Raw genomic sequence first — 18,015 nt, forward strand, 5'->3', positions numbered from 1 at the left:
ATACGAATCCCAATTCATGCTATTTTGTTTTCATTGATTTGTGATACGGACTGTTGCATATAGCGACCTCCTGATTTAGAATATGTCGAAGTGTGATCTATTAAAATCATTCCAGTTAAAATCCAAAAGTTATTATAAGAGTCCATACACGGTTCTTTATAGTACACAAGAACTCACAGGATCGAGTAAAGACTTTCAAATAGAGATTTTCAAGTGTAGAGTGGTGAGACAACTTAACAAAAGCTTGCTATGCAAAAACTTACATCTCAGTTTGTTTTTTCGGTGTGTCGAATTTTGGAGAGAACACCAAAAAGTTGTTTCTACTACAATAATATGTATTGAATTGAAGATTCTTTTAGTGAATTGTTGAAGAAAAAAACTCCGCGATCGGCAGGAACTTTTCCCCCATTTCCCACTCGCTCTCCTTCACTGGGTGTTTCATTGCACTAAGCTTAGTTCTCCACTAACCACTAGGTGCTAGTGGTGTCCTGTTAATCTACTCTACCCTTGTTTGCTTTAAACCGCGTTTGAAGGCGCTGAAGAATCCCTTGAACTTGACAACGAGTTTTGATCTAGCTAGTAAATGTTGTAAGATAACTTGCAGTTAGTTCAACTTCATTCCCAACTTGTTTGATAGTAAGTCTACTAGTACTCACTGACTCTAGGGATTGATATCATTATTCTACTCGATAAACAATGTACTATCAGAATTTGAAAACTCCTTTAGTTGGATCTTTACCTGCTTAGGAGTTCTGAAGTTGCAAGAGGCAAGACATAAAGTGCTGAGATGGTATTTCCTCGAATATTATTATTACATTTAGTGTAATAATTTATTTCTTAGTTTTAAAAATTGTGTTTCCAACAACCATAATCCTCTTACACCTGCGCTGAGAACACTTAGGCACGCGTAAACACCACAATTACTCCCATTAGTGGTTGCAATGAACAAAATCAACACAACATAAATGAAAATTCTGTTTGAAGCCACACAAATCGAACCAGAGAATACGGCTGCGGCGAACGGCATAAACATTATGGCCGGGAAAATAAACAAAACCGGCACAAGAAAAAGATAAACTACGAGCAGGCGAGATGAAAGCAAATTTGCCGCTTGGCGTACAAAATCAACAACAACGTTTGCAACTTGTCAGTTTGATTGGTAGTTGCATGCAACATGTTTGAAGGAGCTCGAACCAGTTTGAAGCGCGAACACTTTACGGCCGAGGTATATTAACAACTGCCTAGTGGAAATTTGAAGAATTCTTCAAGCGAATGTCAAATGAAACGTACGTACCGTAGCGAGCGCTTTTCGTACCTTAATTGTTGAAAACATAGTGTAACAGCAACAAAGTGTAACGTAAACGCGTCGTGTGTGTTTGTTGTTAGCGCTGAAGTGCGTGTCTTTTGTAGAAAATACAAAAAAAAAAAACGAAAAACTCATAATTAGGCTACGCGCTGATTGAGTACGTGTGCGCTCATCTGTGTTGGTGTGTGTACGGACAAAAACTCGTTGACTACCTGAGGCACCGCCGCTTGACTCAGTTACTTTGGCGGTTGGCTGCTTTGTGCGTTTTTTTATTATTCGCATTCTTTTCGGTTTTTGCCTTTTGTGTTGTGTTTTTGATGCGCTTGAGGGAATTCCAAGCGCTTTGATGTTATTTTCATGTGACCCGACAGCAACAACAACAGCAAGCTCAACATGAAAAGTGGCAATATAGTCAGTACTCCATAAAATCGTGTGTAGCTGATATTTATTTGTTGCGGCAATGAATGTGTAAAGAAGGAAACAACACAAAGAAGTAGCATAAACGGCAGAAAACAGCCGCAAAAACAATAAGAAGGGCAGTAGATAAATAAAAAGTGTTTGTGGCATGCTATAATAATGCTAAATAACAACAAAGATTGTTTACATTAAAACCAAAAAAATATATATAAAAATTGAAAAAAAGGGTGCCTGGTAAGCTGCACAACGCTGTACGCTTAAAATTCGAGCGCATTTGCGTAATATGCCAGTGTTAAAGTTGTACTACTTTACTTATTATTTACTAAAACTACAAATACAAAATTTAAAAAATATTTTTTGATAAAATAAGTGACAACAACAAATAGTTGCAACTAAACACAATGCGATCATACAAAATATGTCATCCCTATGAGCGCATGCGCTTTCTAATCTTTTGCATTATCCTGCAATTAGTTGCAACCGCTCACGCTGCGAACACCGGCTCGGCAACGAATCAACACATGTCCAACGGTGTTGTCAGCGGCAGCAGTAGCGGTGGTGTTGCCAATGGATTACAATGTCAACGCATCACGGTGCCGGCATGTCAGGGTCTGGGCTATAACATGACAGCTATGCCGAATTTGGCCGGACACACCAACCAGTTGGAAGCTGAACTACGGGTAGGTACAAAACAAAAAATACAAAAAAAAAAATTACCGAAAAGTGCACAAAAGTGATCAATGGGCAATCATGTGTTCACTAAAGGTTTACAAAAACTGCCAAACTAGCTGAGAGCATACTGAGTTATGATACATTAGTATCGGATTTGATATTCTGTCATACTTAAATAGAGAAACTATGAATTGCTCAGCAAAAACTATATATAGAATTATTGTATGGCTAATCAATTTAGTTTATATTTACTCATTCGATTCGTCAAACTTTGGAGAATGGCGAAACGAACAGGCAACTGGTATAAATCAATTATAGATAGAATTGCGAGCGGTTATAATATTTTAAAGTGGTATCTATAAATGGATGAGTTCGCTGTAGTTAATGAAGAATGACTGCTTAAAATTATATTTATGAGATCCTGAAAATTTAGCTCGATGAACTTAGTTAAAACCCTAACCTAGAATAAATGTTATTTTATGCATCAATACTCTTGAAGTTCCTTACTTAATGTAGTCAGTGGATATATTTTAAAACATAGCACCGATATATGGATATATTTATAAACACGTTAACTACGGTTGCACCGAAGCTATAATACCCTTCACATATAAAAAGTTTTCTATACAAGAACTTGATTTTGATTGGGCAGTTTATATGGCAGCTATTTGTAAAAGTGATCCGATCTGAACAATTTCCTCGGATATGGTCCGTTGTCTATACAATAATCCATGCAAATTTTTCTGAAGAACTCAGTTTGTATGGCAACTATATGGTATAGTGGTCAGATATCTGCGGTTCCAACAAATGGGCAGGTCCTTGGGCAGAAAAGGATATATTTAGTATAAAAATAATTTCCAGATTATAATTAGGTTTGGGTATTAAACTTAGTGCTATCACCACCCAGTCATATAGTGTTTGAAAATTTTCTTTCTTTACAAAAGATCTACAATTATTATGTAATATATTTATGTCGAAGGTTCTGCTTCTACGTCTGTAGTTTTTTAAGTCAAATGGGTTTCTTCCTAGATTTCAATAGTTCTTTTGCCAAATTACCAGAGAGTAGTGGAAAAAATATATATTTTAAAGATCGTTAAATCCTTTTTTAAGAATTTAATAAGGGGACTCTGCTATATTATTCGAGTCATCTCTGCAAAAATCACTCATCTTAATCACTAGAAAAATCCGGAACTGTTTCGATTGAAAGTTTAAGGAAAACCAAAGGGTATTTTTATGCTATAAATTTGTATGTTTTTTCTAGTGCTCTGTGGATTAACAGGAAACTGTCTTTAGGAGACTTAGAGTAGTGTTATTTTTACACTTTCCTAGCGAATTACTTCATAGTTTAGTGCTTTCATTTCACCTCTAATCAATGTCTACAACATTTTCCTATAACAACATTTTTTTTCCTGCTAGCCTACGAAATACACATGTTTTATTCAAAGCATTCTACAATATAAGCCTAAATAATTTATATTCGCATTTAATTGATTTACACCGCAACACCTAATCCAGCCACCACAAAAGACGCTACCTATAGCTATATGTACTCGTATCCACATAATTGTAGAGCGAGTTTTTCAGCGCGGCACATCTGCCTAACTGTTAGTTGTAGTACCGTGCCACCGAAAGCGTCAAACGCTTTGATGAGTTCGGTGGAGTGCTGTGTTGAGATGCTTTACTTTGCGTTTCGCGGCTAAACACAAATGGAGAAACCACTTGCTTACACGCCAGCACTCGCAAATAAAGATCAGACACTTTAGATAAGCACGCACAGCCGTTGAATGACAGCTCAAGTAGTGAATGACAACGGCTGGTCCGATCGACCGCCTATGGTCGTTCGCACTATAGACTCACATATGTTTGTTAGCTTGTATGTGTGCGTATAGTCGCTCACTAAGTGTGTGATACTGACTTTATCGCTCGTAAAGAAAATTCTCAGAAGTTTCGCTTGTACGTGTTTTGTGAACTTTTCTTTAATATCAACATCAGTTGTTGTTGGAAATTGTGTGCGAATGCAAAGCAGTGAATTCTTGACTTTTTAATGTATATCTATACTATATTATGTATTCACATATCTACAGACTTTTAGATTAAAGGTTTTACTTATATAGATTGCCCTGAATTTGAACCTTATTCTGTTCTTTTTGATATTATTATTGACGTTAGTCGCTTAAAGAAAAGACTAGTAATAGTTTCCGACCCGATATAATATCAATATGAATTGTTGAAATAATTCCGCTAGTTGACAATTCAGTTGGCCGGATATACATATGTATGTAAGTATGAAAGTAAATTCGTATCCGTTCAAGTAACGTAGGCCGTATTACGTATATTTATATAATATATTCGACTTACGTATTATTTAAGATTATGATATTCTTCCACCAGCAAATTGAAGTCTACATTTTGAAACATAGAGCCAACAGACGGTCAAGAAAACGCTCTTAGGTCTTGCTTTCTTTAATGTATTCCTTTTCGTTCCTTTCTAATGAGCTTTTAAACTTGATGAAACAAAACCGAAATATTTTTCCAGCATTGGCACATAACATTTTGCTTAATTTCAAAACTATTTAATATTCTAATTATTTAGAAACAGAAAAATTTTAAATTCGAGATTTTTGAAATGTTTAAAAAATAGTGAATAAGGAATACTTGTTATTAACTATTTTTTAAACATTTCAAAAATCTCGAATTTAAAATTTTTAAAAGTTTTTTTGTGGTAAATCTCTAAATATTAACATATCTTATTGACGAAGTGCTAAAAAGCTCACACACCCAACATTTCATATATGTAATTGTGCTGACGACATCAATGAACGAAACAACAGTGTGACGGGGAGTGATGGAAGGTTGGAGTAAAGAATGTAGAAGATAAGAGTGATAAACTTATCCCCCAACCCAAAAAAAGTGAAATAAAGTGATGTCTTGAAATACTAACCAGAAAAAAGTAAAACGTGTATTTACGAATGGTTACGAATCAAGTTTAACTTCATGTTCTTGAAAGTAATGAACATGACAAACAGTCAAAAACAAAAATTATATTTCATACCCAAAACATGTTACTTTAAAAATAATTTTAAAATTAAGAAGAGAATAAGAAATAATTGATATAATTTATATATATTGTATAAGAAACAAGAAACGTCGGGTACCCTATAAAATACATATATATATGATCAGCATGATGAGCTGAGTCGATTTTGCCATGCCCGCTCCGTCTATATATACGCGAACTAGTCCCAAAGATATCGTTCTGAAATTTTGCACACCTCCTTTTCTTCCCAAGAACCTGTTCATTTCTCGGAACCGCCGATATCGAACCATTATAGCATATAGTTGCCATGCAATCTGAACGAACAAAATTTGACGAGATATCTTTACGAAATTTCGCATGGTTTATTGTCCAATCCAACGGTAAAATATCCGAGCAAATGATTCAGATCGGACTGCTATAGCATATAGTTGCAATACAAACTGACCGATCAAAATTCAGTTCTGGTATGAAATCTTTTCTATTTGTGAAGGGTATTATAATATCGGTGCAACCAAAGTTAACGTTTTTGCTTGTTATACTCTTGCAACCTGTTGCTACAGAGTATAATAGTTTTGTTCACCTAACGGTTGTTTGTATCACCTAAAACTAATCGAGTTATATATATATAAATGATCAGGATGAAGAGACGAGTTGAAATCCGGGTGACTGTCTGTCCGTCCGTCCGTCCGTCCGTGCAAGCTCTAACTTGAGTAAAAATTGAGATATCTTTATGAAACTTGGTAGACATGTTTCTTGGTACCGTGAGACGGTTGGTATTGCAGATGGGCGTAATCGGACCACTGCCACGCCCACAAAATGCCATTAATCAAAAACAAATAACTTGCCATAACTAAGCTCCGCAATAAGATACAAGACTGTTATTTAGTACACAGGATCACATTACGGAGGGGCATCTGCAGTTAAAACTTTTTTTTTAAAAAGTGGGCGTGGTCCCGCCTCTAATAGGTTTAATGTGCATATCTCCTAAACCGCTAATGCTATAATAACAAAATTCACTAGAAGCAAATGCTTTTAGCACTTCTATTGACGGTGTGAAAATAGTTGAAATCGGGTGGCAACTCCGCCCACTCCCCATATAACGGTACTGTTAAAAACTACTAAAAGCGCGATAAATCAAGCACTAAACACGCCAGAGACATTAAATCTTATCTCTGAGATGGTATAAATTCGCTTTATAGGAACCGCGTTCAAAATTAGTCAGTGGGCGTGGCACAGCCCACTTTTAGGTGAAAACCCATATCTTGAGATCTGCTCAACCGATTTCAACCAAATTCGGTGCATATCGTTCTTTTCATGTTTCTATGTCATAGTGCGAAAATGGGCGAAATCGGACTACAATCACGCTTACTTCCCATGTAACACCATTTTCAATGCCATCTGATTCTTTCACTTTCCACTATGCAAATCAGGCAACAATGACTGTATCGGGAAAAACTTTGCGTGAATAATGCGATTAAAGTATGCCACCTTGTGGCCAAAAATTGTCTAAATCGAACCGAAACTGTTCAAACCCCTAAGTACTAAATATGTGGACCCCAGTGCCTATAGTTGACCTTCTACCGAAAATATCAGTCAATCCACAAAGAAATCTCAAACGAGTATACCATTTGACTTTGCGAGAGTATAAAATGTTCGGTTACATCCGAACTTAGCCCTTCCTTACTTGTTTTAAATTAAATTGTTGTTGCATTGGGTATAAAATTTAACATATTTCTCTTATCAGTCTACAAATATCATTGTTTGTATGTATGTTTGAAGGTAGGTGTGTGTTAATGTTTGTATTAAGTGGAATAGGCGAAAGCAGTGTAGTAGGTTACAATTGTTGGTACATACATATATGTATCTGTTTATATGTATGTACATATATATGTAACAAGGCATGTGTGCCTGTGTATTTGTGTTTTGTTGTTGTCCTATTATCACCATTGTGCTGTATTTCTTATAAGTTATTTGTTCAAGTTGTTGCTGTCAAATTAAAAGACAATTTCATTAAGTGGTCTCGCATACAGTGCTTGGCCAAGGCATTTAAATACATACCATATGAATGTGTCAATTTGAATGTACTCGTATATGTACATACTTATGTATGTTTTTTAAAGAAATGTGTATGTTTGCTTGTTAAGCTACTTTATTGCATCGATAGTCTTTAGTGTAGCCAGTTATTAATATAAAATATGCAATTCATATATATACTCGTAGACTTGCAGCTAAATATGTACTTAAGTACATATATATGAAAGTAAATAAGATGATATACATGCATATGTATGTTTGTAAATATATATATCGTATATATACATATGGACACACAAAAGACGACTTACTTGCTTTTGAGTTTCGAAAAAGCTTAATAGATTTCCTGTCTGTTTGAACAGCGCTTAAGTGAATAATCTTTGTACGTATATATGTAAGTAAATATGGTATATAAATATATACATATGTATGCCTGTTTTGTAGCGCTTTGCTTACATTTAATTATTTATCTTTAAATTGAAAGCGCCACCTTTTTGTCGCTGCTGTCAGATTAAGTGTTTACACTGTTTACCTTCCTAATGCGCACATATGTATTTGTACATATGGATATGTGTATGTACACATTACTTCACTGCTCAATCAGGATTAATCAGTCAAGAGAAGTTCTTAAAAACTACAAATATAATCGTACTATGTAGGTATATACAAATGTGTGTTTGCCAAGCGTTTCATGCAGACATGCTGCATTTTGATTTGTTTGTCTGTATGCACATATACATATGTATATGTTTCAAAGCAATTGCTTTGTAAGCAACCGCCTCAAACTATCGCTATAAATACATGCACGTATTTCCAATATTATTTGCCCAATTGTTCGTCTGAAATACTATTTGTTTATTTGCTTTTCTGCCAGCTACATTTTTTTCTTACGGCCGCTTCTAATGCAAACGAATTGCGCTCCCACAGGTGATTGTTGGTTGAAGATGAAAATAACGCCGATATTGCTTTATTGTTGTTGTAAATTCTATTGCTGACACAAACAATGATTCTATAGATATGTACATATGTACTTTAGACCGCGCTGAGATGCCATATGCAAGCGTAAAGTGTGATTTTGAAGAAGGTGCGTCAATTATTATGTGTGTAAACAACACTTAAGTACCGCTATATACATAGCTACACAGGTATACATCTACCTTTTGGCACATTGTTGTACAACACGCAACGTAGCAGACAACACTTAGTTAAGAATGCTGTGATGTTCAAATAAATATATGTACATATTTAGTACACACATATATGCATGTATGTACATGCATGTATGTAGGTATATGCGGAATGTATTTATCAATAACAATGAATACATAGTAGTAATTGTAATTACAATAACAATTACAAGATTAATATGCTTGTTTGATGAAGAAAAACGATTCATAACTACGACAATATATAATAGTATTCAAAATTTCAGTCAAATACTTGCCATAAAGAATATCCTATTATTATTATTCAGTAAATTACAGTTCGATGCGAACTTAAGCATATTCGCAACAGTTCTTTTACAAAGAGTAAGCATTTTTCTCACGAACTACTAAAGACATAAAAAGCTTTCAAACTTAATTACGAAATATTTGTTTTCAAACATATTGTTTACAAACTAGAATATTTTATTATGTTTATGTGCAGAAATTCCCCAAAAATCGAAAATAAAATCCTAGAAATGCTTTTAAAATACAACATAACAAAAAGTATCAACACACAGTTCCGAAACTGCAATTTGCCAAATAATTGAATTTTCTATTTTTTCGAAGTAGCACTTTACCAAGTAATTGCATTTTCTGTTTGGTTTAGATTGGTTTAATTGAGAGTATCGTTTTATTATTGAAGACAATAAATTCTTTAAATTCTAACTAAATTGAGAAACTTTTTAATAAACGAATTTTTTAAAAATCGTAATATCGTCTTATGTCATTTTTGGTAGTTAAAAAAAACCTTAACAGATGCGAATATAAATTCGAAACAGCTGTTTCCTTACTGCCATATTTTTTAATTAAACAGGATACTGTTATTACTGAAGGAAAAAGTTATTTTTTAGATTCGTACATTAGTTCAAAAAAGTGATTTGCGATCAGTGGCATAGTCTAAATGTTTTAAGTAGAATGTAACAAAATCAATACTAAAGAAAATATGTGTATATATTTGTATTTGAACAGAATACTGCTATTATTGAAGAAAAAAGTTGTTTTTCGCAATCGAACATAAGTTGGAAACAGCGGTTTATAAGCAGTGGCATATGTAATGCAACTATAACAGAAGAAAATTTTTGTATTTCATATTCGAACTGAAGTTCGAAATAAATGTTTTACAGCCAGTAGGATTTTTTATGCGTTTTTACAAGGAATTATAATAGTATTATTACTGTAGAAAGTTTTTTAACAAATTCGAACTTAAGTTCGAAAAACCAATTTTTCGAATTTGTAAAGTAAATTTTTATTTTGAACTTTGTGCCAGATTATTATTGGGTTTTTATACTTTTAATCCTCTTCTCTATATATAATTACAGGCATATGTCATTATTCCCACACATTTATATCTACAGCATACTATGTACATATAAGCATATTCAAGCCTTCGTCTTATTATTTTATATTCTTGTCTTATCATCTGCATTTCTACTCATTCACATAACTACATACATATGTATATATGTACATATGTATATGTGCGTATGTTTATATATACATATGTATTTGTCTGCTGATGAAATTACTGACCTCTAATGCACCATGAAAATTTCAATTCAATTCCTCCGCTCGCTGCTATAAATTGCTTTTATCTTTCACTTTACCGATCGTGGAAGCTGTTAGCAGCGTGTACATACAAGCATGCTTACATAACATAATAAGTATAATGCACAAACCAAAAGCATGAAAAAGTGATAGTCTTCTTTTCCAACTAATAAACGCCTCTTCTTTGGCGCATTCTTTGTGTAAAACTCCAGAAAAAAGTATATAAAATGTTAACAAAACCAAAAAAAAAACACCAAAATTAAGAAAGTAACCAAGGTTGCCGTTCCGCTCATATTGCTGCAGCCCAGCTGAGGCGTCGCAGTTGCTGCCGGTCCTAAAAGTCCATTAGCACCTTCCGTTGCGGCGGACACGGCCACTGGTCTGCTGCCGTTAAAATATCATGCAATTGCATGTGTTTCCCTGTATTCATTGTCTTTTTGTTCAATTGCTTTCATTTCTTTTTTTGCTTGTCGGCTTCTCCTTTTCGTGCGCTGGTCTTTCAAATTGTCCGCATGATGTTTCGTCTGCACAGGCGTCGGCTGGTGTTTGGTCTACTGCTCAATGCACTTCAAACGAAATGCAGTTTTACTTGTCTGTATGAGTGTGTGTGTGTGTGTGCCGCTGTAATCGAAAAAAAAGTTCCAATCCATAAAATAATTTCCTCCTTCCGCGCAGCGCAGCGCATCTGCAGCTCGGCCAAGAGCGTACGCTCCACTTCTTTAAATTAACCTTTTTACTGTTGTTGTTTTTCATCTCTTGCGGCTTGTACAATGTACCTTTGGTTGCCTACGTCTTTGGTGTCCGCCTCTTTTTCATATTTGCTGGACGTCTGCTGTGAACATGATTTCTTTTTGCTTTTTCATTTCCACTCATTTCGTATAATTGTTCTGCCTGCTGTTTTGTTGTGGCTTTTAGGTTTTGTTGTTGTCGCTGAAGTGTTTAAATTTCCGTAAATTAGCATTTTTCGCTGCATAATGATTAAACTGCAGCGCGAAGGTGCAACCCTTCATGACGCATTAAGGTTTTAACAATTTTTTCGTCTCATTTTGACTTTGTTCTTCCACAAAATTATTATTGCCTTCATTTATTTGTTTGAAATTTCGATTTTATTTCTCAAATTGGTTTTTAACTTCGAATTCCCTGAAATTAGTCTCTCATATTGAGAGTATGAAAAAGAAAACAGTTTTAACCGTTTAGTACGTTATCCGTCTGTCCGTTTGTATACGAGTATATGCGAACTAAACCAAAGCTTTTTAAGATATCAAAATTTGTCATAAATTATTTTTCAAGACAGCGCTACAATATTAAATTTATTTTTTTTTTATTATTTTTTAAATATTTGATCGCATCACTTTAGCAAATAGCTGCCAAACATGGCAAAGCTACAATCTCCGAATACATTTTTGAGATCGAACCATAGCATATAGCTGCCATACAAACTGTTTGAAGTTAACGTTTTTCCATGTTTATATTAATATCAATTGTTTAGAAAATTTCTTTTCATAATATTAGATAGAAAATATCCATAAAAAAGTTTCAGCGTAGTTCAAGGAGAATTTTCGAATTATATTGTATAGTTTTATTGAGCGGAAATTAAAGCAGCACAAAGCCTACAAGATCAAAGCAACTTAATTGAAAGCGAACCTAAAGCAAAACATATTTCCATAGTTTATTATTAAAATTACAACAAGTAATAACCGATCAGCTGCATCCATTTCTTGCGCTCTACCTACACTCAACTTTATTTCCGACTTTGAAGTGAAGATAAACGATAACAACTCAAAGGCGAACAGGCAATCAATGGCGCTTTGAATAGGTATGCCGGAGCAAAAGAAAAATGTAAATACCTAATATCAGCGGAGATCAAAGCAGATGGTATTTTCCACAAAAACAGTAATTACAACAACATTTAGTGGCTTATTATGACTATGTAGGTATGTGTGTATATGTAAAAGCGCTGCATTATGCCGCGTATTTCATAATAATTTACAAAGTTGTTGATGAATAGAAACTTCAATGGTTTCATTACAAATCCCATTGTGTACGCTTATATACATATGTACATACGCATGCATATGTACATATATCTCCATATGCCAGTGCGTAACGCACTAAAGCAGCGGCAGGTTCTAAGTGTACGATATAAATGGCATTTCGACCGTCAGCAGATCACAAATGAAAGCAAGCGCATAAAAACTAAAAATGAAATAAAAGATAAATTGGAAATGTAGAGAAAAGACCGATCATGCGTAGCTCATCATGCCTTCATTTAGACGCATTTTCGTGCTATTATACTTGTATAAGCCATATCAGGCTTTTTGATCTCTTTGTTGTTTTTGTTGTCGTTATTTTCCTGTATTATAAATAATATTATGCGTTGCGATTGAAGTTTTTGTTGTGGAGCTCTATATTGATGCGTTATACACATACATATATACGCACTTTGCCGACAAAGTTATTATGCTAGTCGTACAATAAAATAAGTAGTACTTGTATGTACAAGAAACATACGTCCATACATAAATGCATACATACTTGTACATATGTATGTATGGATGTGTAAGTAGACCGCTTCATATGAATATAAGTTATTTGGCAAATCCTCTTGGTTTTTGTGCTCAATTGGCGCGGCTTGCGTCTTCCATACTTACATACATATTTGTATTTTAAAGGTTAGTCGGTGTTGTAAATATTTATAATAATATAGGAAGTGGGCTTAACAAAGCACTAAAGATGGGCTATTAGCTTATCATGTCTAAGCAGATTTTAATCGTCCCTTCTCAGCACTTTCTATGACTAGTCAACCAAGAGGTGAATGGGCATTCGTATAAGATTATTGCTCCAGGTCAAGAAGTATTTTATCCGCTTAACCCCTATTGTTGAAGCACTTACTTTATGATTCTTATTTAAACAATACTTACAAAAATCGTCCACATCAACAATCTCCAATTCAGACACGAAAAGGTCATTAATCATGGTTTTATAGCGTTTACCATTGACTAAAATATTATGGCCGGCTTCATTTTTGAAGAAATATGAACTAATGATTTCCTCTATCCATAGAGCATACCAAACAGTGACTGTTTGATATAACCAAACAAAAACAAAACTTTAGTTGTAATCTTCTTGAGATATTGAAGTTTGACTGAGAAAGCCTCACGCTGTTGCTGTAGTTCCATCCAAGCTCAAGAATTAGACGCTGTTGCGTAGCAAAAATCTATCGTAAAAGGATTTGGTCGTATATTCTTGTTATTTTTGCCTTGTTGTATGCGCACAACCACACCTCTTGTGGTAATCAAATGTAAATAACTATTTAAACGCTATATGAGTAAGCAAACATACTTATGTGTATTTGTATGTATGTATGTACTTAGGCACATAGATACTAAAATGTGTATGTACTTGATAATATTTGCGGTAATAAAACGATTACGCGCATTTGTGCCGCTTTTAATGTTGTTGTTCTTCACCTTGTTGTTCGCTAAAGCCCACCAGTCGGCGCGGGCGGTCGAGCTGTGCTAGCTTTATTTGTCTACATATTGTCATTTCACATGAAAATTGTCAAACAATTTCACCGCCTGCTTAGGCACACACTAACATAGCATAGCAGCAACAACTAACATACAAAATGACACATAACAGCTATGAAAATAAGCTGCAAGAATGATAATAAACGAAAACAGCAAGTACCAGCTAGCAAATAACAATAACAACAACAAAACTTCAATTAACAAAAAAGCTAAAGCAAAAAAGACACGCCAACAAACACAAAGCGTGCACTAACAACAGCAAGAACTACAAAGCGCTAGTCAAACTCTGTCATGTTGCCGGCATTACAAAACAGAAACGTAAAATGTCGATAAAAAGCTAAACTAGCATACATACAGACACACATATATAGTACATACATACATATGTAGGTGCCGAAGAAACGTTGTAGGCATAGTGGCCACATTTGGCAAGCACATTTGTCAGTCTTATGGCATTATGATTTTTTAAATATGACGGATAGTCTGATTTTTTATTGTATAGACAATTTTTTGTAAGCAGTAAGCTACATATGTATGCGCGATTAAATATATGTAGGTATATAGAGAATTAACAACAATTGTGATTTTGGTAAAACTATTAAAATTTATTTCGTATAACTGTCATTAAACTAAACAAACAAAAAGTATTGATATATGTAGGTGGTAAAAAGATCTTTATCTTTATTGGAGGACCGATCAGTTTATATAACAGCTATATGCTATAGTCATCTGATCTGAACAATTTGTTCGGATATTGTAACGTTACCTTGGACAATAATCTATGCCAATTTTCCAGGATATACCTTGTCAAATAAAAAAGTTTCCAATATAAGGACGTTCGATGGGTCAATTTGAATATCAGCTATATCTTATAAAGGTCCGAGATAAGCGATTCCGACAAATGAGTAGATTAATTTCAGGTCGATATCTCAAAAACTGAAGGACTAGTTTCCGTAGATACACTTTGCTTTATAGGATCTCCGACATTTTGATCGGGATGTTTCAAACTTCGTGGTATGCTTAACATACCCTGTTCAATGTATACAAAGTTTTTTTTTTGATGCTGGAGATGAATCGTTTGTAGTTTTCGAAAGTCGTTTATTCGAGAACTTGACAAGTATGGTTAGTTATAAGTTAGAAAAGACTGGAAAGGCCACCTCTCTCGTTCATACGCTGTGGTGATGAGAATGAGCGCTCCCTAGCTCGCTATGATTGATTCCATCTCAATTTCTTTTTTTCCATCTCGAATTACAACCTTAGTTCTCTCTTAATTGTTATAAAGGAGGATATACTCTTGCAGTTTCAGATTAACTCTTCAGAGTCATCATGAGAAACTTCGGATCTTCTTGATAGGAGATCCCATTATCATAGTTTTTGTTTTCGGCTTTGAAGAGATTGTCGCCGGTAGATGTTCTAGAGCCATCATCGTTGTCGATAAATTGTGTGTGCTTAAGAAGTATGTTTTTAATACGCCTCTTTTCTTTGCTTGCATTACCTCTAGTTCGTTTAACTTGACTACGGCAGGTACTGTGGTTTTCGAATATGAAGCTTTGACGGTAATTAATATTATCATTGCTAATAAACTGAGAAACAAATAAGCTTGAGTAAAACCAAAACGCCAGATTGGGTTTCTAGTATGTCTTTTATTATCTAATATTATAATTCTAGACTGAATACTATCAAAGATTAATCTAAATTTCTTAGGTACTCAAATATCGTTGTTCCCGAGAACTTTAAACAATTTTTTGTTGATAAATAGCTGTGGTTGACTTAAGAAAAAACTTGTCTTTACCTCAGTGGATTCTCTAACGCTTAGCTTTGCTTCCAAAATTTTAAAATTATGAGGTTTTTACAGCATGTAAAAAAGGTTCTGACTGAAAGTATTACCTCTTTTAATTCACCTCATTATTAAATATAGCTATTGAGCTCTAACCCTTGCAATATTATTAATCGTTTTTTGATCCAATATATACCAATTATTGCCAACTTAGGAATTTATAACTGTTATCGTGCCCAATTAAAAATAATCAAATTTATCAAAAACATTATACCAAAGTTTTATGGTTGTAATATTTTTTATTGCGGCATACGAGTAGATAAATCAGAGTCACAGTCGTAAAGGGAATATAAATGAAAGCGGCTCACCCGAAAATGTTGCACATATTTATGTATTGCGTGTGGCGACAAAAGTGCCATTAAGTTGTTAAAATTATTGAAAACGCCTTTCAAATATTTATTATCATTATTTCTACAAAACGTTAACGAATCGCTGATGCCGGAAATGTACATGTTTACATACATAAATCGCTATAAAACACGATGTGACTACGATCGAAAGATTAGAAGCGGGGCCACACACAAAAGCCTGCCGGAAATGCAACCATCGCTGGCATATACTTAAATAAATGCATATAAGAATTCATTCTAAAAAAAGTATATTAAAAAACATTTTAATTCATTTAAAAAAAAATTTTTTTTCACCGAAAATGCTAAATAACTATATACATACGTCTATTTTAAATAGAAAACGTTAGCATTATTTAATAAACACTATTCCCCAGTAAATTGAACTACAAGTATGTTATCGCCCAGCATTTTTATCCTCCATTAATCCGGCGAGCCCTGTTGGCGGCAAAAGCGCACTGATATCGATATTAGAGCCAGCAAACGATAAGGCAAATGTGCTGTCCGATAGCACTCGTAATCGCTTGGCTGGTAATGAAATGAGCGATAGACTGCGTGCCAATGTTTATTTAATTCTCAAGTGGCGAAGAGCAGCATACGAAAGCAAAATTGTTTTATTGTTATTAATGTAGTTTGATTTCGAATTGTAACACAGTGCCAATATAAAAAAATTATAAAGAGTTAATGTTATACAAATTATATATGTATATATTTAAAATTTATGCATTATACAATTGTATTAAGTTGGCCACGAAGTTTGTAATACCAAGAAGAAAACGTCCAACTTGTAGGAGCTTCTCATTTGTCGCAACCGCCTATATCGGATCGGGTCCAAAGCAATGCCCCAATCCCCGAATAAATTGTTTAGATCGGACGTCTAAAGCATAAAAGCTATTCAAGTTCTTGTATTGGAAACTTTTTTATTTGACAAGATATTTTTATTTATGTTTATTTATCTTTGTATGAAAACTTTTTTATTTGTAGAGAGTGCAAGCGCGATTAACCATTTTTATTATTTTTGAAAAAAAAAAAATTCCTTTGACACAGGAGTTTTTATAAAAAACACAAGTTCTTCACACAAGTTCAACACATGCCTTTACTCGTACGAATGTATTGTACATATATGAATAGTAGAACTATCAATAAATACCCACACATATACAAACGACACATGTATGCGTAAAGCCATTAATGCGGCAGCCTAAAAGCGATAATATCATGTTATTTTGTTGTAATGAGGTGTTATCGTGCCATCAGTAAGGAGAAGTTCACAGTCGGCATGCTTAGTAGGGTTACCAAACCGAGAAAATAACATTTTGTTTAATTGAAAAAAAGCTGATACAACTTTGATAGGAAAAGTTCTGATAACAAATTGAAGTACAATATTTATGTATGGAACAGAAAATGGCTCTACGTATATTAAGAATTGTGTATAAAAAAGTTACGGGATACAGAGCTGGTATTGAATAAAGCAAGGAAAATGTGATGAAAAAGGTTTACAAATTTAAAATTTATTAAAATCTTTTAATACAAGTAACTTGAACTTTAAAAAATTAAATTAAATATTCCGCAGAGAAAAAGTCGAAAAAACGATGTTCACTTCGCAGGTTAACGATGACGGCGGACGATCGAAAAGTTGCACACAGGAGCTTTCGTATCAAAAATGTTGACTTGGCGCTCAGGCCTGTGGACGAAACGAATGATATATAGCGAATGAGAATGGTATGTTGTGTTGTCCTGTGTGGTGTCATCTGGTGCGGTGTCATCTGGTGTGGGGTGAAATTCCTTGAGTGTTCACAGGTGTGGTGAGTTTCATTAAGGTGTGTCAGTTTTTCCCGAGTAGAGCGGTGCACTTGGAGGAGGGAGTTAAAACTCATTTAAACATCCTGGGCCCCCTAGGCGAATATTTTGCCTAGTATTACACGTATATGCTTATATTGCATGTATTTCGGCGTACTGCTGGTTGAGTAGCCGAGGGCGCGGCATACATGGTGATATAGTTATATCCATATTTACGTGTATGGGCAGAACGCATATTCGGTATGCATTTTGCTGTGCGTGCAAAAGATATGTAACTTAATTTTG

At 34.3% G+C, this 18,015-nt stretch overlaps 1 protein-coding gene across 1 annotated transcript in view; it reads left to right on the top strand.

The window, feature by feature from the left end:
• Nucleotides 1-1,238: 1,238 nt before the first annotated feature.
• Nucleotides 1,239-18,015, top strand: part of fz3 (frizzled 3) — a 43,131-nt gene continuing 26,354 nt past the window's right edge. Inside the window, exon 1 of the mRNA XM_014229956.3 lies at nt 1,239-2,403. Coding sequence (XP_014085431.2) covers nt 2,125-2,403 — 279 coding nt within the window. The 5' untranslated portion in view covers nt 1,239-2,124. The remainder of the gene's footprint in view (nt 2,404-18,015) is intronic.

Source organism: Bactrocera oleae, chromosome 5, assembly GCF_042242935.1.
Source record: "Bactrocera oleae isolate idBacOlea1 chromosome 5, idBacOlea1, whole genome shotgun sequence".
Lineage (NCBI taxonomy): Eukaryota > Metazoa > Arthropoda > Insecta > Diptera > Tephritidae > Bactrocera > Bactrocera oleae.